The sequence below is a fragment of the Pyxicephalus adspersus genome, chromosome 10 (assembly GCF_032062135.1).
Source record: "Pyxicephalus adspersus chromosome 10, UCB_Pads_2.0, whole genome shotgun sequence".
Classification (NCBI taxonomy): Eukaryota; Metazoa; Chordata; class Amphibia; order Anura; family Pyxicephalidae; genus Pyxicephalus; species Pyxicephalus adspersus.
Genome location: NC_092867.1, coordinates 32,324,259 through 32,345,018, shown reverse-complemented (window position 1 = coordinate 32,345,018; position 20,760 = coordinate 32,324,259). Strand labels below are relative to the sequence as shown.

The following is a 20,760-nucleotide window of genomic DNA, read 5'->3' as shown; positions in this document are numbered from 1 at the left end:
CCAAGTCTACCATAAAGAGAAGACTGCATGAAAGTAAATACAGAGGGTGCACTGCAAGGTGCAAGCCACTCATAAGCCTCACAAATAGTAAAGGCTAGATTGGGCTAGATTGCTCAAAAACATCTAAAAAAGCCAGCAGAGTTCTGGAAAAATATTCTTTGGACAGATGAAACCAAGATCAACCTTTACCAGAATGATGGCAAGAAAAAAGTATGGAGAAGGAGTGGAACAGCTTATGATCCAAAGCGTACCACATCATCTGTAAAACATGGCGGAGGCAGTGTGATGGCTTGGGCGTGTCATGGCTGCCAGTGGCACTGGGACACTAGTGTTTATCTATGATGTGACACAGGACAGAAGCAGCCAAATGAATTCTGAGGTGTTCAGAGACATACTGTTTGCTCAAATCCAGCTAAATGCAGTCACATTGATTGGGAGGTGTTTCATAATGCAGATGGACAATGACCCAAAACATACAGCCAAAGCAACCCAGGAGTTTATTAAAGCAAAGAAGTGGAATATTCTTGAATGGCCAAGTCAGTCACCTGGTCTGAACCCAATTGAGCACGCATTTCACTTGTTGAAGACTAAACTTCGGACAGAAAGGCCCACAAACAAACAGCAACTGAAAGCCGCTGCAGTAAAGGCCTGGCAGAGCATTACAAAGGAGGAAACCCAGCACCTGGTGACATGGTGGTATTAGAAATGAACATTTTATTTTCAGCTTTTTAATTTGTCCAATTACTTTTGAGCCCCTAAAATGAAGTGATTGTTTTAAAAAAAGGCTTTAGTTCCTGCAGGTGCAGGTGGGTTGCAATCTTTTTGTTCAACCAACTGAATTAAAGCTGAAAGTCTGCAGTTCAACTGCATCTGAGTTGTTTAATTTAAAATTAATTTTAACGACAGCAATTTTTCACTTCCAATATAAGAAATGATTTTGGGTACTATGCCTATTTACACCCATAGAATTGTATTCATATTGCTGATGCTTATGGGAAGTCTCTAGCAACAAGAATATACAGGAATAATAAAATAAAACGGAAAATGTTTAATATGGTCTGTCTTTTCTAGAATACATATAACTTTTTGTACATACAGGTTTGGAGAGACACACACCCCAGAAAGATGAACATGCATACACAAATAAAACACCACACTGTTAGCGTCTTTTACAGAGTCCAGGCACATAATACAAAAAAAATTAAACCCTAAAGCAAACAAGACACAGCAAATGAAAGATTTAATTTAATGCCTCCTCCTATGAAAAGATAAACATAAAATTTCATAATAATTCTCAGGGCTGAATTTTATATGATTTGTAATGTACACAAGGAAGGTAACATGATATACAAAAAAAAGTTATTACCTTTGATTCACTTCAATAGTACTTATATTCTAAAATGTAATAAAAGCTGATTTTATTTGTACAGCGAGGTCCACTATGTGAATAAAGCAAAAATGATACAAACACAGCAATATTATATCTTCAGATGATAAATTGCAAGTCATTGTGCACTTCTTTTTTGAAGTGCACATTGTGCACGCATTGTTTCAGACTTTTAGAGTTCATGTTGGCCTTCACTGTCTTCTTTATGCTAGGTGGGGATCTCAATTCCAAAATGGCTGATGTCATTTTCAGGCTGTGTGGTGCTGTGATCATTTCCATGCTTGCATATTTGTTCTTGAGCCCACCTTTGTAGGCTGGGATAGTTCAAACTGTTTGAAAATTGTTGAAAACATTCTCTCTCTGTGGCTTGGATTTCATGTAGTTTATGATTTTATCAAGTTTGTTTAGGAAAAATAAATTTACCTCTAAATACTCTATAAGAGATGTGCCGCCTAAAAATAAAAGAGGAAAATATTGTCTCTTATTCCAGCAACTTTATTGCCGGGCTCTACGTGGCACTGGAGGTGGATTAAAGTTCGGGCCAGATGATGCCGACTGGGATCTAGGACACAAAATGAGATTGTAATTGAGCTTTATATCGGAATACTTTACACCCACCAGATACATTTAAAGTTCAACTTAATACAAATTAAAAATACATAATACAGAAAAATAACTGCTGATTTGCCAAAATCTATACCCAGCTCCAAATTTCCTAAAAAGGAATCAAAATCTCTTCAAATAGGCTGTAATTGGAAGATCTGGGTGATAATAGCAAATGTGTTTAGGAAATCCATTCCAGGTTTGCTGCATCACCCTGATCCTCCCATGTCTATCTTCTCCAATCCTGGACAGTTTTAAAAAATCAGACCCATTGGCTTTTCTAAACTGAAGTCACATGCTGAGCTGAGTAAACTCCTTAAGATTACACAGTAAGAGTAAGAAGGACAACTATTTATTTCTGACTGGTATTGATTTCAATTTATTAAATATTTGCAGTCATTGACGTAATAAATAGAGCAATGCATGCAAGAGCTATTTATAGCAAGAACTGTTTTAAAATAGAAAACTGTTAAAAATATTAAAACTGTAAAGTATATCTCTTTATCTTCTTCTATATTCCTTTGTGTATGAGACATCACAGCAAATGGCCATACTTTAACCATCTCATAGGTTTTCTTTTTTTGGATATGCTCTGTTTAATTCTCTGTTTGGCTTATCTGACCACAAGAAAGGTTAGAACCTCTTTTTCATATTGCTTTTTTTTTATTTTCTGAGGCTTCATTGATGTTGCTCTTGTCTCCTGTCCTGGTATGGACATTGTGCCCAGGACAGTAATAAAAGTTGATAGATGTTTTGGCTGTGTTTTATTTTCTGCCTGTGTCCTGGAAACATCATAATCAGTGGCTCAAGAAGTGAGGAAAATCTGCCTAATATGCTTGCATAGCAATTTATACAATGGTCATATATAGTAAAAATAAATGATCTTTTCTTATTGAGTTATCCCACCATAAAGCATGCAGGATTATTAACACATTTAGTTCTCATACCTTTAACAAATTTTAAATTTTAACTAAAGACCTGTGTATTTGGCGATAACATTGTCATTGAGATGACACTATGGCCCAGAGTTTTGAAATCTCTCCTAGGCTGTAGAGGATACACTTCCATAAGTAAAGCTGGGTGATCCAGTAAACCTGAATTGGATCCTGTCTAGAACTTGCTAACAAATAGCTTATGACTTAGGAAATCCAGTCCAGGTTTGCTGTATCACACAGCTTCACTGATGGAAGTGTATTCTCTCCAGCTTTGGAGAGTTTTAATAAATCAGGGCCTATATGTAAGTTGTTGTTTATGATATGAACTTGCCCTTAATTTGGCAAAATTTGTTTTGTAAAAAATACTTCATTCTCTTTGCAAACTTTAAAGATGTAAAAAAAATATTTTTCTTTCTATCATGATCGGGGTTTGCTGTAAGAAAAAGCTGTTTTACCGTAAATGAAAGAATACATTCTATTCTACAGTTTGTTTAGTTTAAAATGATACTAAAATTAGATTTCTGTAATAGTGCATGAAAAGGTTTCATAAGTTAGTCAAACAATAAATAAAGATTTCTTTTATTTTAGGATTTTTTTAGCATTTTATGGTATGCCAAGAAAAAAAATGACAACATAACAAAAACAAAATTCAATGATTTAATGGTTTAAAAAATAAAGAAATTAAAAAACCCTAAAAAATAATAGCTAAGAGCAACTTACAAGCAAACAACTGTACATAAAAGGGTTTCAACTGCACCATTTGTGAAATCTAGGACAATAGGGCGGTTGAGGAATGGCTGACATTAAACCAGGGGAACCAAGGCAAGAAGTAGTGATCAATCAAAGAACAGTTGCTAAATGCCACTATAAGGAGTGCGTGTCTATGTACACACTCTCTCGTGTGAGTTCTGCCAATTCATTCCAAATGTCTAATCTTCACTTCACCTAGGCTTAACGTAAGTCTCAGCTACATAGATATACTGTAGATGAGATATCAAATTGTTAATTATAAAAACCTTTAACAAATTATACATTTTTGACTTTCAACTTATTAATATAAGATAATATTTAGCAGTGGAAACCTCCCCCCCTTATTCTGAAAATATTAGTTGGAGCTCTGACATGCTGGTCCCCTGGCATCAACACAAATACAGTGACACAGAATAAGCATTTAAAAAACCTACAGTATAACTTTATTGGCCCTATACCTGTTCCAGTGACACATAAAGACTGCTAGGCAGGCTGGAATTTTTAAGAGAGAGGTTATAAATAGTAAACTTATATATTGGGCCTGATTTATTAAAGCTCTTCAAGGCTGGAGAGGATACACTTTTATCAGTAAAGCTGGGTGATCCAGTAAACCTGGATTGGATCTGGTCCATAGCAAATGACTTTTAGGAAATCCAATCCAGGTTTGCTGGATCAGCTTCACTAATAAAAATGTATCCTCTCCAGCCTTGGGGAGCTTTAATAAATCAGGGCTACTCTTTCAATACAGGCCTTCTTTAAAGTATTCAGGTTTACCTTCTAGAGCTCCGATTTTGAATCCTTTCAGGCCTTGGGGGCCTAGGAGGAGGTCTTACTTCTGTCAGGGAGGAGTGCCGGGGACTGTACCTTGGAGGCTGCTCCGGTAAATCATCCTACAACATCAACAAATATGATTTGTCCTCCATTCTTGTGTAAACATAAGTCAAAAATTGTGTACATATTCTTATTCATAAAATACCTTAAACATATGTCTAGAACCAGTGAATAAGAGATAAAACATTTAGAAACATTTACTAAATAGATGCAAGTGCAATAATGCTGTGAAACATTAATCAGACCAGGCAGTCAATCACATACTCTATATGAGTTCAAAGATTTTAGAATTATGATTCCAGTGTATTAATAAATGTTGATTAGCACCAATGGATCTTTATAAGAGTACAAGTCAGCCATTTATATTTCTGCAAGGCTTCATGAGACACTGAGGAGAGATCTGAAGATCTGTAATGTATTTACATCATCCTCTACTCCATATTTCTTCTTTTTCAGGAACCATCCTGGGAAGGGGGGTAAAGAGCTGCAAGTCCACAGATCAGTAACTATTTACTGCCTATAGAGGAACCCTGCAGTAGTTATACGGTTTACTGCATAACTTCTATTGTGAATCTTTGCTGGGGCACAGGAAAGTTGGGATACCATATGGGTGTCCCAACAACAATATAAAGATCTGCATGTTTTACAAGTGCTTTCCCCCACCCCTACCCAAAAGTTCAACCTATTTGGAAATGTTAAACTGATAAATAGGAACCCTAAACCCTAGGATTTCTTTTTGTATACATAAGATGTATTTTCCCTTCTTGTAACAGGAACAGAAAATGCATGTTTCTTGTTTTCACAGACACATTTCACTTTACTGTAAATGGCCTAAAAGCAATAAAAGCTATTTAATACTAACTTTATGTATATCATACTAAAGGGAATAATTAATGTGACATCCAAAGACCCGTGTAATTACCTCATTATCTCCTTCCATTCCACTACTCAGGCTCAGTGTACTTCTAGTGCTGGATCGGTTACTGCTGCTACCTGTATGATGAAAACACATGTATGGGATCTTTTCAAGATTTTCTAACACAATCAATGACAAACTATTTTAACGGTTTTCTATATTAAATTTTGTACACATAACTATTCGTAATTTATATAATGTAGAAAAATATCCAGCTTTAGGCAAGACTGTTTTACATTTTTAAAGGTTTATAGTACAAATAAAGGTGGTTAAAAATCTTTTTTTTTCAATGACACCCTTTGTGTTTTTGGTAGTGAACTTAAAATGATCAACTTTCCATCAAATAAACTTGACAAACCAATTATGTATTCAAGAAAAACACGTTCCTGAATTTAGTTTTTGAAAAATACTGCACGATGTCATAAGCATAAAAAAATGAACTTCAGGTATTTAGCTAAATACACAGATAAAATACATAAGGGAGTTGTTTTACCTGTCCATCTAGTTCTGAGGTTTACTCTGCCACATAGTACAGCCTTGTCTGGTTGGACAGCAAATCTGTTTTATTTGCTGCAGTTAAGTAATTCTTACAGGTTTTGTCCTGCCACCAGTCAGTTACTGTACAGTAAAAGGAGATGCAGCAGAGTGATAAACTCTTCTGCTTTTTTCTGCCTCATCATGTTCTTCTATTATTCTTTGCTCATCTATTATTTCTTTTATATACATTTTATTGCTACAACCCTTAATAGTGTTCTTTTCTATGTTGTTATTTTAATGTTACAATTATCGATTCTCTTCAATGCTGTTAATGCTTTTTCATTTTGGTTTCCTTAATTTGTAAAGTGTAATTTTCAGTAAAAAAAAAAAAACAAAAAAAAAGATTTTATAAAAAAAATTAAAAGCCCTGGCTCCTGGTGGGTTTTTGTTCATATGGTGTGGAACATAGAGCTCAGATCGGTGTGTAGTGGTGCCAGACACAAAGCCAGCCGTCAGAGACATCAGTGGTCATCCCCATCTTCTTGGAAGTCCACTGTGGAGCCAGTGGCAAAGACAGGGCTTTACTCTGATGCAGGGATAACGGGTCCTGGACCTGTCATTGCTTCAGGGCAGCTGCACAAGGGTAAGATTCTGCCATATTCAGCATGTGGGCTGTGCATATTTTTCAGATTATATCAGAAGCTCACCACCCACCAAGTTTAGTTCCACTTTAATGTTCGTCTTTCATATCTGCCTAAAGTTCAGTATTGAGATGAAGAAGGCATAGATGTACAACTCAAGGAAACTGACAAAGCAGAGATTTAAAGGTTTCTGAATCTCCTCAGCATATTTTATGACCACTAGCATTCCAAGAATCTAGGAAATGCTATAATATACAAATAGTGCAATGTACACTGCCTGGCCAAAAGTCACACACTTTAATATTTTTTTTGTCTTGCCTTTAACTTTGATTACAGCACTAATTCCCCATGGTTCACCATTTGACATTTATTGACTTAAGGTTTACTTTTTTGCCAAGATCTTGTATTGATGATGAAAGGGTCGGCCTTAAAGTCTTCTTCAGCACATCCATAAAGTCTTCACCAGCAAAGATCCCAAAGGTTTTCTATGGGGTTAAGTTTGGACTTGGCCAATGCATGTGTAAAGAAGTAGCCTTTATCCTGGCATTGCTATCTTAATACACCTTTGCCATCACGGAAGATAATGTCCATCGATGGAAGAATATGGTCATTCAGTATATTCAGATAGTCAGGGGACCTCATTGTATTGGACATATACCATTGCTGACCTGACCAACTGAAGCAACCCCAGATCATAGCACCGCTTCACAGGCTTGGGGACATTTTTGACCAGGCAGTATATTTATCAGGTAACTTTATATGATAAAGGTAACTTTATTTGATAAGGTAGGCAAACATAGCCTTGGATTTACTGTATTTTCTATTCCACTGGTTTCTTGTGCTGTAAGGCACATTGTGCCTGCTGCTTCATCTTTCGAAGCAAAGTAATGAGTGGATGAGGTATAGAAAAGTGAATTTGCCAATTAAGCCAAGTTGCCACCTTCATTGGGAAAAACACTGTTTGATTGAAGGGATGAGGCTGTATGAACAAATGATACCTACTTGCAGTACTAGATGTGCTGTCTGTCTTCCAGTTCCCTCGTCTTATCTCTACTCTTGGAGGAAGCAAGTTTGCAGTTGGTTCATATATCCCATACTCTGGCTTTGGTTCCTGATTCTGCCCACGGTAAATGGGTTTGGTAATCTCTAAATCTAAAAAAGAGGATTGTCGTAAAAATAATTTTTGTAGCCTGATATCCATTGAGTTTAGGTATTGTACTTGGTAAAGGAAATTAAAAGAAAGGTTGCTGAAATGAGTAAACACACATTACCACATTTATTTATTTTATTTAAAAACAAATAGGTATTCAACACACTTACAGTATCTAACCCCTGCCATGGTTCATTTCATTACAGATTGTGCATAATCAGACAATAAAACTCCCTTTGTATGGTGGGAGTAAGCTTCTCCATTGGTAAATATTTGCTGTACAAGTATATAATGTGCTAAGAAGGAGGGTGAATAGCCTCACACATATTAGCTATAAATAAAAGTTCTTTGTAACTGCTTCCTTTTAGCCTGTCTATTAGACTAGGAAAAAGCCTGTGAGACTGCTGAGACCCATCTCTGCTCTTTGCTCCTTATTTGATCAGTCTTTGTTCTTGGGCTTGTTCAGGCTTGCAGTTCAACCGTTTTCATTTCATTTCTATTTCATCCCTCTTCCTTTTTTCCTATAACCATATACACTTGTGATTAAACAGTATATTTGACCTATTTTCTAACCCAATAGTGGGGGGTTGTCTTATACCCAAGAACCTCTTTAAAGCCATTCATGCACTAAAACTGTCACAGAACAGGTAGAAGTCTAGGTTCAGTCTGACCGCCAATATATTGTGGCAGCTAATGGGGTCTTAAGCACAAAGATCTGGCTCAGAAGAACATTCATGTTTTTTTCTATAGAAAGGTACTAGGTGGCAAATTGCAGCTGGCAAATATCAAGGAACACAATAAATTTGATACAAAATTTATTAAACATTCTTACTACTATTTCCACTGAGAAGCCTCAGCTAGTAACCCTTTTGGTTGGTATGGCATGGGTCCCCTTGCAAATGTGAAGCCTAATTGCAGCATTATTATTTTTTGTAGTATTTGACAGATTGTAAAAGAATATTATTTTTGACATTTTGCTTTAATTTGCCTGTGACCACATTGGGAAAATGTTATTTCCTGTCCCTATGACACCAGAACCTGTAATAGGGGAAGCGGTTGTCAACAGGACAGGAGCACACAGGAAAAAAATTCAGAAGTTTATCTGAAACTCTTCTTTACCTGTTTAATAAGAGAAAAAAAAAATGATATTCAAAGGTCATAGCAGAAGTGCAGTGCACAGGACCTTGACCATTATCAATTAGCATTGTTCTCGCTTTTTCTGTGAATGAGAAACAAAACTTTCCACCTTTGTTCTGGAAATACCAAAAAGGAAAGATGTTCTGTAGTCATACCATACTTTGTATTCTAGGATGCCAGGGTATGTATTACTGACTGGGTAACCAGATGAAAATTAAGTTGTGTGAATTACATACAAGAAATTAAGATTTTATTTGTTACAAGAAAATAAAACAAGATCGCTTCTAAAATCTTACATATGGTAAAAAGGTAGATACCTGATTTTTTACGCTTTTTATTTTCCTCCTGCCTTTTGGTAATACTGTCTCGTAGTCTTCGAAGGTTTTCCTAAAAAGTGATACCAATAAAAAGTAATTATTTCCAATGGTTAAACAGTAAACAAGCATAATAAGGAAAGTTTTCAGACCTGCACTGCTGTAACATGTTGGGGGGGAGGAAATAGATACTCCTATTATTATTCATAAAAGTCTAATAGGAAGTGTCTATTTTTTACAAAAGGTTTTTTTTCTAAAACTAAAAAATCTCAATAACAGGGATGACAGGGATTTCTTTGTTACTGTACTAAATAGGAAGTTCTACAACTACATACAGTATTTGTTGGGTTGCACCAGAAACAGGAAGTCCAAGACTGAATCACTTGCAGGATTGTTCATTAAAACATTAATATAGATGATGAAAACTGGAAATTATTCCTGTTCACTATAATAATGCTGATGATACTATTTCTGGATAACTGGCTTTATGTTAGATCAGTTTTTCTTGACCTTTTAACACGCAGGAACCCTTGAATGATTTTTCAGGTCTTTATGGAACACTAACTATAATTATTAAATAAGGGAGAAGGGAGAAGGTGATTACTTTTGTGTAAGTTCTGAGTGATATGAAGGTCACACAGGGCTTAGACTTAGTATTCCTGTAGGCAAATGGAGCTGTTGGAGCACACAAGAAAGGTAAGTATAATAGGATCAAAAGTTTTCTATCAAAAAAACACTTTGCCCTGAATGGAGAAACTTAATATTTGCCTTTGGGATATATAAACACCAATATTTTCTTTCTAAAACCTACTCCCTAGGTCAATCATGTTAGGTTTGGGTTACTACAATCAATATTATGAAATATTTGTGTTGTGCAGTGGCCACCAAGGAAGCAATGACGACGTACATTGGAAACTGTTGGTCTGAACTTCTAACTACTGTCCTTGACTGACTTCCTATCTATGTAGCTATGTCTGTGGTCATAGACCCTATAAGTTTTGCAAAAGTATTATTGGCTTTGACTTATGTCAATACATACCTGCTGGTACCTGAAGGAGTCAGATCTTTGCTTTTGATTTAATTGCCATCTTTTAAATTCAAGTACTGCTTCATCCACAGAGATTATACCTAGTTTAACACGTTCTTGCAATGTAATTAACTCTCGTTGGCCTGGGGTCTTCATGCCAGCAAATGGGTCATAGACACTTGACTGTTGGCGGTCTCTCCTTAATCTTATACTTGCCGCTTTAAAAAAAAAAAACAAAACAGGTGAAAAATCACTAGCTAATTTTAAGTGATTAGCAGCAATCTCTCTCACATTTTGTAATTCCTATCTGCCCATAGATTAGCTCCAAGCTCTGTTCTTGACTAGCGGTAGCAGAAAATGGTGTCTAAGCTAGCTATGTATTATAGAGGGCTGCAATGACATCAGACCTTTGTAGAAAATAGACACAGGTATGTCAATAAATCAGCCTGTCATTGGTTGATCCTAAGCCCCAGTTATCCAAAATCAGAGATTTTGCTCAGATTATTAAAAGCTTTAATTTAAATAGTTGAAATTGAGTCATAATCAACTCTAGTTGAAACTATCCAACCACTCGGCTACCTTTTACAAGGGCTACGGGTAGCCAGCTGCCATTTTCTTGCTATTAGTACTTAACTGGGTTAGAACTTGTTGCTTGAAGTAACACGTTTTTTGTTAAAGTAATTAGTTAGTTGGCAATTGGTATTTTTAGAGTGAACTTACCTGCTCTCGACTGAATTGAGTCCACATAAATATTTTCATTTCTTAGCAGTGGAGTATTCTTTGTAAACACTAGGGAAACAATATATAATCACATTAATATGGGCTCAGATCAGCTATGAACAAAATGTAAAACTAATTTTAAAGTTTCCTTTCTGCCCTCTTGAGCCACAGGTCCTGCCAAGCAAGTGTTGTCTGAGAAAATATGCAACATGTGAATATGCAGGTGAAAACTTTGCCTGATGGTTTTCATCTTGATAAGCCATCGCTCACCAGAGATTTCTCCAGTATGCCTTTTCATCTCTCTGCAAATGGCTGCACAACATGGCCCTTCGTGTTTAGGGACTAGGCAGGACCAGGGATCAACATCTCCCATGCAGTTTTAAATGTTGCATTTTTTTTTTTTTGAAGTTGTTATTCCCATGTGTCTTAATTGCACCAAGCAGCTTTTGCTATACTTTGGTTGTGATGCTTTTTTCCCACTTGAACCGAGAACAGTTTTCTGGGGGAGTCAATAAACTTAACTGCATGTTTTTGTATGTATGGTGGAAAATGCAGTTCCCAGAGGAAATCAGTGTGAACACAGGACATGAAAACTCCTTACAGATAATGTCCTGGCGGAAATTCTGGGACCTAGAGGCAACAATGACAAAAACTGAGCCATCATTGCTGCCCTTGTAACTTTTCTAAATGCAGATGCATGCGCCCACCAACTTCTGCAACAGTTAGCTGCACATCTTGCTATATAATTTCTTGGAGACTTCTATTGGCATGAAACAGTTAGCTATATGCCTGAGTTTGCTATACCACCAGTCCTGGACAGATTAGCAGTCATTTGACATCTGTGCCACAAATATGTTTTACTTATGGTGGAGTTCAAATAATGTAGGAATCTTCTAAATTGTTTTCTATATGGATAAAATTCCACCAATTTTTTCAAGGGTTAGTAAATCAGTCACTGTCATTCAAAAACACATGCACGTGGAAGATTTACCTTCATTGGTAAATGTCTGATTTGCTGCATTACACAATTTAATTATCATAGTATAATAAAAAAAAAAAACAGAAAGAAAGTTATACAGCCCAGGTGTCAGGAAGTACATCCTCTCATCAAACGTGAGGGCTGTGAAGAAATATGTCTGCAGGTTACTAAAAATTTAAAGACTTAAAACCAGATAATTATATTTGTTTTTTGGGGTTTTTATGTGTGTGTATCTGGGGATGGGGTATGTATTTCTGTCTGATACCTTATTAGGGAAATTTCTCACTTCCTTTGTCTATGACCCATATAGGAAGTAAGGTGTAGGAGTCAATGGAACAAAAAATATGGCTTCCCAGCTCTATCCAAAACTAAATAAAAACTTAGACTGATAATGATTTTCTTTGATGTTTCTGCCACCCACAGTGTAAAGTATATGCATTGTGTTACACTCATGTGCATTGTGCATTGGCTGCTATGCCGTAAAGATTTGAGTGCTGTTCAAATCTTTACGGCAAATCTTTACAGCATAGTGCATTGCACCACAATGCACTACAGCAGGAGATGTATCCAACACATATAGATCTATAGGCGTTTCAAAGTTTTTTTTAAATATTGGACTTTACACTTTCAATAAGCAGATGTCAAATACCTTAACTCTACTTTGTGGTCACTGAACACACAATGTTGACACCTATATTTTCTGGAAGTACATAATAAAATCTGGGCTTTAAAAATGCAAACAGAAAAAAAATCTAGATCAATATAGAAAATTAAACAAATAGTAGTAGTAGCAGGTTATCCAATGTTACCAGGGTATGTCCAATGAACCACTTCTAATAGCATTGGCTGGTGGTCTTGAAACTACTTTTTGACATCTTCTACTGTCTAACCAACAGACCCACCCTTCCTGCAACATCACTGCATACTTCTGTAGGGTTTTGAATAGGCCTTCTAACAGCCAAAGTGCATCACCCATGCCATCAGCAAAATACATGGCACTGCAAATCAGAACTTTGCACACCAAGAAGCATTAGAAAGAAAACCTGGGAATAAAGTATTTGGTGCTTTTACATGTTTTCTAAATACATTCTAGAATGTTAAGAACTTAGTGGTGGAGTGAAATGTTTTTCCTGGAGATGAGCTTGAACTATCATTGGTCTCTTTGGTCCTGCACACTTTCCACACTTTGCACTGTGCAGAGTCTTACAGAATAGGCCTTTTGATCTCCAACACTATACCATTTTCAATGCAACACGTAGATGCCAGAACCGTGAAATCCACAATGGGGTTTCTGTTCCTGGCCCTTCCTTCTCTTATCAACTCTGACATTCCCAGATTTCCTAAATAAATACTGTAAATGCAGACACAGCTTTCACTGCTGCTCTTTTTAATGGTGTGGTTAGATAATTATTTCCAGCAGTTTGTCTGAATGAGGAAGCGTGCGCTGATGTAAGTTTTCAGTAACACTTGCAGATTCTCAGCTATCTCTGTCTAACAAATACATACAGGGATCCTTTTGTTTCTTTCTCCTTTATATGTCATTTTAAAAGCAATGTCATACACAACTAAGCTATACATAAAGTTGAGCGCTAAATATACAACTAATATATATGGGTGAATTTCTTTAGCCCAGCCAATAGGAGTGCAGCTGCTTTCTACATTGGTTACTGGCAGTAACCAATGGCACTGTTGCTATTTACATATACAGCCGTCTCACAATTCAATCAAACAACCTTAAAAAATGATGAATTGATGTTTTTCTGTATGTACATGGAGTTTAGTTTCATTTTCCACAAATGGAGGTCCAGGCTCCTAAATATTACTATGTCTTCCAACATCAACAAGAAAAATACGGTAGGTCCCTAGGTACAAATTGCCAATGTTCTTTACTATCTCTGTGCAGTAAAATTTAATAAGTGTTTGTGTTGCTGCCAATAGACTGATTTTATGTTTCAAATTTGGAATTTCCAGGATTTGCTAGGACAAGAAGTAGGTAAAAAAATTAAGGTTTTAGTTAAGGTTGAGTAGAAACATTTACTATAATTATTAAAACATATACAGGACTTACCTTGCGAAATAAAAGGTTCTGTTGCTGGATGTTCCTCTGGCCTTGGGATGGGTACAGGTGGACGATTCATTGCTACAGTTGAGGGTAAAGTGGCACTACTCACTATATCATATTCTTCATTATCACAAACTTGGTAACTTCTTTCCTTGTCATAATTATCCAGACTGTTTCCTAACAATTGCATTAAAATAAATATGAATTATTACCTCCAGACAATTCAGGCATCTTACTCCTAATCTAACAATTAGAGCACTGTTTTCTAACCAGGTTTCTTTGGAACCCTGGGGTTCCTCTAAAAGTTTCTAGGGGTTCCTTGAGCCATTAGCAATTTGGACCTCTCGGGTGAGTTGCTACTGACACCAATGATCTTTTTGGCTGTAGGGTGATATTTTTCCCACTGGCCAACAATGTAAGAGACATTCTTTCTACTAACCACCAACCTAATTTACAGTGAGCTGTGGATATAGTAGTTATAGAAGGAGTTCCCTGAAGACTTACATTTTTTTAACAGTTCCCACATGTTAAAAAGCAATGTTCCCACATGTTAAAAATGCAAAAGCAACTCGAAACACACGGATGCACCTTACAAGGAAGTCAAACTCACAACAGAAAAAGGTGAACTACAGCTCAAATGCACCTATGTATGAACTGTGAAAATCTCTGAAACATCTCAAGCAGAATTCAGATGAAAACTGAAGGCTGTATTTGCTAACATAAGTGTTACCACTCGCCGCTCTTCTGTTTAGAAGCTTGCAGCAACCCCTGCCTCCATTTATTCATATACAGTCTGTCAATCACCATATCCCTAGCCCACTGTGCACATCTGGAGGGGATTGGAGTATGTCCTGTAGCCAATGAACAGATTAGTTCCTGGCCATGAGCCTGCTATTGGCTGGTAGTCCGATTTAGGTCTCTCTAGTTCTAGGATCTGGTTGGTGGATCCTCAGTGTGTTATCTGCTATTCTGCCCAGCTTTCCCTAAATTCTGCTTGTCTGGATTTTGACCTTGTCTTGACCTTGACCTAAACTATGCCTGTGATTGATTGCAACACACCTTGACTCCAACCTGTTACTGGACTTTGCCTTGCTTGACGCCTGCCCTGACCTTGACCTATTCCACTACTCTGCCTCGACTCGCTCTGTTTCTATCTGATTAGCCATTCCTACAGTGGAGCTGTCTGATCCCTGTCAGCCCTGATGGTGAAAGCCTGGGGAACAGAACCTGGTTACCTATTTGCAGAAAATTAGTCAGGTAGCCACTAGGGTCAATGGCTTATCACTCCTTGCATGGTGCTCTGGTGAAGATCCTGCACTTCATGTTACCTAACAGAGGGTGACCCGTAACACTAATTAAGGCATCAGTACCCCACAACACATTTAAAGCAATGTTTATACAGTATTGCAGGGTATGACTCCAAGTGGGATTTCAACAATTTTTAGGGAAGTGGCCTTTAACATGCACTTGTATTTAAAGTTTTCTCATGAATCTTTATGCATGGAAGTATGGCAAGCTCACAAAAAGTATGTCTTTCATCTGAAACTTGCAAAGACCATAAAGGTCAGGAGCACCCTCAAATATTGAGTGGCAAGATTACCAAATTCATAATAGTTTATTCATTAAGCTCCCTGCACACATTACTATCTGACTCTACAGTCTCCAATTAACTAGATAACATTTTAACTAGTTAACTAGTTAATTAACTAGTGCAACATCTTTCTGGTTCAATACAGTTATATTTAGATTGCTAAATAGATTCTCATAAAGGGGATGGTACAAAGATTGTACTGTAAGATTGTAACGTCATGTACAATAAGCTTTACATAAGAATGAAGTGTAATGAAAGTTATAAAATGCGCGACACATGAAAACAATCCGCAGTTACAACCTATTTTTTTGTTCTAAACACACATATAACTTACATACCTTCCAAAATTTTACGTATCATTGATTCTTGTGCAGGCAGATCATAATTTTCCAGTGATGGATTAGTGTTTTGTATTTGCTTCATATCAATATCTGAAATATAATAATAATACATTATTAGGCATGCAGTAATCACCATCAAATGTGTACGGACACATTTATTCTATTCCGTCTACATTTCCGCTGGAGAGGTTTGCACATATTCTGTTTTGGTGACCACAACAAGAAGAGAGAAAAACTCTCCCCAACAGTTAAAGAAACAGAAAAAAAAATTAAAATACGGATTCTAACACCTACACATATTGCTTGTTGGATTTGTGTTTTGTAATAATTCAGTAAGGAATAATTAGAAACCTTCTCAGACTAATGTTTTCAATTGTGTAGACTTTCCTTTACATCCTAACTAAAAGTAAAGTAAACAAATTTCTTTGTAATAGTAACACAACAACCTTACAGAGGCTCTGAACCTGCCCTTCTCTATTCTTTTCCTGCTGTATTCAAGCAGGCATGGTTAGAGTTTCAAGTTGTTTATTAAGCAAGGACATTTTGCAATTGTGTATTATAAACCTAATCATGCAGTTAGGATGGGATTCTCCCCAGCATTTCCTTACAACTAGCAGCAGTTTCCTTGTATTGATAAACAGCAACAGGGTTGGCATGCTGCATATCATTTGAGAGTGATTAGCTAAGGTAAAAAAAAAAAAAAAAAATCATAGAGAAATATGGAATCCAGAAATTTGCCACATTATCAGTTCTGCTTTTTTTTTATAAGGGTATCTAACGTCCCCAGTCTTTTGTGTGTTTTTGGGTAGTGTGGGGCATTATTTGTAAGATTACAAGTTCACTAATAAATGGGCGACCATGTCAGCTGATCATAACATTAGTAAACAGGCCACACTAAAATGTGCCATATTTTTAGAAAAAAATAAAATAGGCCCCCCTTAATTTAGGTAACCTTAACACATTTATGAACAAGCTCATGTTCACTCTTGAACCATATATTCGAATTTTTTAAAGTTTACACTAGTAAAAAAAATGTTGACACGCAAGTCTGCCAGCAAATATATTTTAGTCTTTTTTCACCAAATATGGTATCAGGAAATTGAAGTGTTTCCAAGAAGAACAGAAAAGTTCCTTTGGTTAACACCTTGCTTAACAGATCTACACTGTACACCAAAAAGAACTTGGGGCATACACATTTTTTCACACATGTATATAACCTTTAATAGGTTAAAACATTTTAATGTTTTGCACAAATCAATGTTTGTTGAACTTTTTATTACCCTATATATCTTATTATCATATCATACACCTTTATTTTGGTGGGGTTATATTGTGCTTCTACCAAGTTTTTAATTCAATAGCACTGAATGCCCCTTAATATATTGTTTTTATGCACAGGGTCAGTGGTACAGACTGGTTTCCTTTTGCTGGTGGGAAGACAGCTTTCAGTGTTCATTGGGAGAAAAGTGGTTTCCATGCAATGCACAAGATAAAAATATCCCTAAAATGGTGCTTAGCATTGTAAATGTTCCCTAAACTGGGAATTCACCAATGCTGTCAAGAAGAAGATGGCAATGTAGTTACCTAAAGTGACACTTTATTAGTTAAATGATAATCAAGTGACCCACCTGTAATATATGCCTAATAGTGCTGAACTTTCATGCAAGAAGCCTAATTGCAAGACTCCTAGCCTAGAGTCCTGGATAGCAGAAATATTCTGCTATCCAGGAATCTTATCAAACAAAAGATACCTACTTGACAACCTATGAGTCAAATGTCTGTATGAGGAAGTATAAAGATAAAATAAACTGCTTGACCTGAATAGGTAGTGGAGGTTCAATACATGACCTTGGAACATTTATTACATGTTTGCATAGTGTTAAAATGACCATAATATTTACTTATGTAATATCTTGCTTTTAGTAAAAATGGCTAAAACAAATAAATTGTTTCTAAGAAACTACATAAATGGATTTGATGATGTAGTTCCTTAAAAAAAAAATACTCACATATGCCTTCTGTATCGTACTGAGGCACTAACCCAATCATAGTTTCATACAGGTCATCATCAGACCCTGGGCGAAGTGAACATTTCATCAGTATATCGGTGGATAGGTTAACCATTGGCTCGTATAAGGGGTCACCATCATCTCCTTGCATTAGTTCTTCCTTAATGTGTGATTTTAACATATCAGCGGTTTCCTTTGTAAAAAAAAAAAAAACAAAGGATTAGATGCTGACACAAATGATAATACACAGTGACAACACAGAAATAAACATTCATTCAATGTGAATTACAAAGTAAAAGTGTTTTTTATTTAATACTGTTAACATGCCCAAGAAGCTAATCCACAAACCATCCCCAATACAGCACCTAGGGAATAGGTTGTTAATTACCATGTCCCTGAGATGTGACAAAGGGCAAGAGGCTGGGGGAATGCTTCAGTGTGCAGCTGTTGTCACTACTGGGTATTTCAAGCCACAACCATCCTTTTGTCTGTTCTTTGGGTTAAACGTTTTCTTGGAATACCAAAAGGAGGTACCAATATCCTGATTCATTATGTTTGCTTTTTTTGTATATAATATGTGTATTACCTTTTATTATTATTATTATTATACAGTATTTATATAGCGCCATCATATTACGCAGCGCTGTACATAGTCCATAGTCGTGTCACTAACTGTCCCTCAAAGGAGCTCACAATCTAATGTCCCTACCATAGTCATATGTGATTAATGTAGTCTAAGGTCAATTGTTAGGGAGAAGCCAATTAACCTAACTGCATGTTTTTGGGATGTGGGAGGAAACCGGAGTACCCGGAGGAAACCCACGCAGACACGGGGAGAACCTGCAAACTCCATGCAGATAATGTCCTGGCTGGGGATCGAACCTGGGACCTAGTGCTGCAAAGGCCGGAGTGCTAACCCCTGAGCCACCGTGCTGCCCTACCTTCTATTATTGCATGAACTTTACCTATTTGCATAATATTTGTCTAATAGTATATGTGTCTCAAGGTTCCCTGAGGAAGCCGTTATGGTGAAATGCATCGGGAAATAAGAGACTTAAGGACCTTTAAGGTCACACCAAACAGATCCTGTTGAGTAACCAAAACAGGATCTCTGCTTCTATTATCTATGTTTTTTTATTAACCAGGAGTGTTTGCCTAGAAATTAAACAACGCTGGTGTTAAGTGGCCGCAATAGTAAATCCAAACAATGGCGGTAATGACTGCATTAACCCTACAGTTATAAAAGTTATGGTTATATATAATAGTTTGAGTTGCTGCAGTAATACACCACCCCCTCCCACATTGTTGAAATTTTCCTTCAGGACAGGATTCTTAATAATTCAATACATTTACTATAGACTCACCACATAGTCGTCGATAAACTGTCGCAAATCCTTAAAACCATATTTTTCTGCAATTGTGTTAGGAAAAGCTCCATTCTTATTTGATACACTATAGGCTTGTAAAGCTCCGGGGCAGGTGAGCAGAAGGGCTGTCAGATTTTTCAGCCCATATTTTGCAGAAAAATGAAGAAGAGTGGGCAGTTCTTCATCCCGTTGATCTAAAATAAAAAGTATCAAAGGCAAACATAAAGCAGTCACCAAGGTTCCCTTTAGATATACCTAAATCAAAATTTCAAAGTTCTTTTACATCTATACTATAACTAGATAATACATTATATATTGTATAATTAAGAAGTTTTACCTTAAAAAATGAATTGTATACCTGTTATTAAAAAAGTTTTCTATATCTAAATAGACAATGGGTTCTTTTCAATGTAATATTCCCAGAAGTTTTGTCGCTTTTATTTGTCTTGGCTCTGAGTTTATCATCAGGACATCCTCATATGCTCTTTAAAATGCATTTCAGGTATTTGCTGGCATTTGCTTTTTCGTTCCGCATTGTGCAAAACATTTCTGCATTCTTAGATGTTTTGATTACATTACTTCAGCTGTTTTGATGAAGTCCAATTTGGTTAAACCTTAGGAACATTCTCAACACTTCCCTAAATTATGTTTTTCACTAAAACCATTCACTGTGAAGGCTGGAGAAAACCTTGTATGAGTCAAAACTGTACCATAGATGAGTTCACTAAGACACACTAAGACTAGTGAATGATAGGGTGTAATACACAGATCACCCCTTTCAGTCTCCTACTCTAACAATGAACGCTCCTAGTATTTTCATTCATCGTTCATTTGTGAAATGTGCTCCACTCTGACTTTGGCACAGGCATTTCTAAACTCAGCCAATGTGGTTGCAATCATCCATACAGAGAAAACTATAGAGCCCATGGTGTTGATTTACTAAAGGATTATAGGTTAACTTAGCAGTGTGAGTTATTCCTTGGAAATGGATACTTGCAGGGTTCCTCCAAAGGTTGCTAGGGGTTCTTTAAACAATGAACAATTTGTGGCTCTTAGGTCAGTTTAACCGACACCAATGATCTTTTTGGCTTTTCTTCCCAATGGCTAGCAATGTAGGATGCATTCTTCTTACTGACCACCACACTAAATATGTACTGTAAGCTAATTTTAATTATTAAAATTATTTTGGGTACCCAAACCAGTAAAACTTTTTAATCTAAGAAAACAGGAAATGTTCACTCACTTGCAATTGTATTTTCTTCTTCAATCTGATTAATTCCGAAGAGGTGCAAGCCGGATGCTGGAATGTTGTTTTTTAATGATTCTGTCAGTAATTTATCAAGTGCCTCTCGGTTGTAGGGCGTTATTTTAAATGCCTAGTAAAAACAAAAATCACATTAGAAAAATTATTGTTGCTGATTTCTTGTTATCAGTGTGGAATTAAAGCTGAACTCTAGCATTACTTTTAGTCTTGCACAGTTATTCCTGCCCATGTTTTACAGATCCAGGATCATCTAGCTCTC

General features: G+C 36.5%; 1 protein-coding gene and 1 long non-coding RNA gene across 3 annotated transcripts in view; one reads left to right on the top strand and one right to left on the bottom strand.

Moving 5' to 3' along the window:
- Nucleotides 1–20,760, top strand: part of LOC140340107 (uncharacterized) — an 85,664-nt gene that overhangs the window by 16,420 nt on the left and 48,484 nt on the right. The window lies entirely within an intron of this gene.
- The window catches only part of PIK3AP1 (phosphoinositide-3-kinase adaptor protein 1), a 44,866-nt gene continuing 25,134 nt past the window's right edge, over nucleotides 1,029–20,760 (bottom strand). For both annotated transcript variants that reach the window (XM_072425151.1, XM_072425150.1), the window contains exons 6-17: nucleotides 20,481–20,613; nucleotides 19,235–19,431; nucleotides 17,871–18,063; nucleotides 15,859–15,951; nucleotides 13,936–14,106; nucleotides 10,889–10,957; nucleotides 10,181–10,386; nucleotides 9,145–9,214; nucleotides 7,543–7,692; nucleotides 5,429–5,499; nucleotides 4,450–4,565; nucleotides 1,029–1,949 (exon numbers count right to left, since the gene is read on the bottom strand). In XM_072425151.1, coding sequence (XP_072281252.1) covers nucleotides 1,883–1,949; nucleotides 4,450–4,565; nucleotides 5,429–5,499; nucleotides 7,543–7,692; nucleotides 9,145–9,214; nucleotides 10,181–10,386; nucleotides 10,889–10,957; nucleotides 13,936–14,106; nucleotides 15,859–15,951; nucleotides 17,871–18,063; nucleotides 19,235–19,431; nucleotides 20,481–20,613 — 1,536 coding nt within the window. In that variant the 3' untranslated portion in view covers nucleotides 1,029–1,882. The remainder of the gene's footprint in view (nucleotides 1,950–4,449; nucleotides 4,566–5,428; nucleotides 5,500–7,542; nucleotides 7,693–9,144; nucleotides 9,215–10,180; nucleotides 10,387–10,888; nucleotides 10,958–13,935; nucleotides 14,107–15,858; nucleotides 15,952–17,870; nucleotides 18,064–19,234; nucleotides 19,432–20,480; nucleotides 20,614–20,760) is intronic.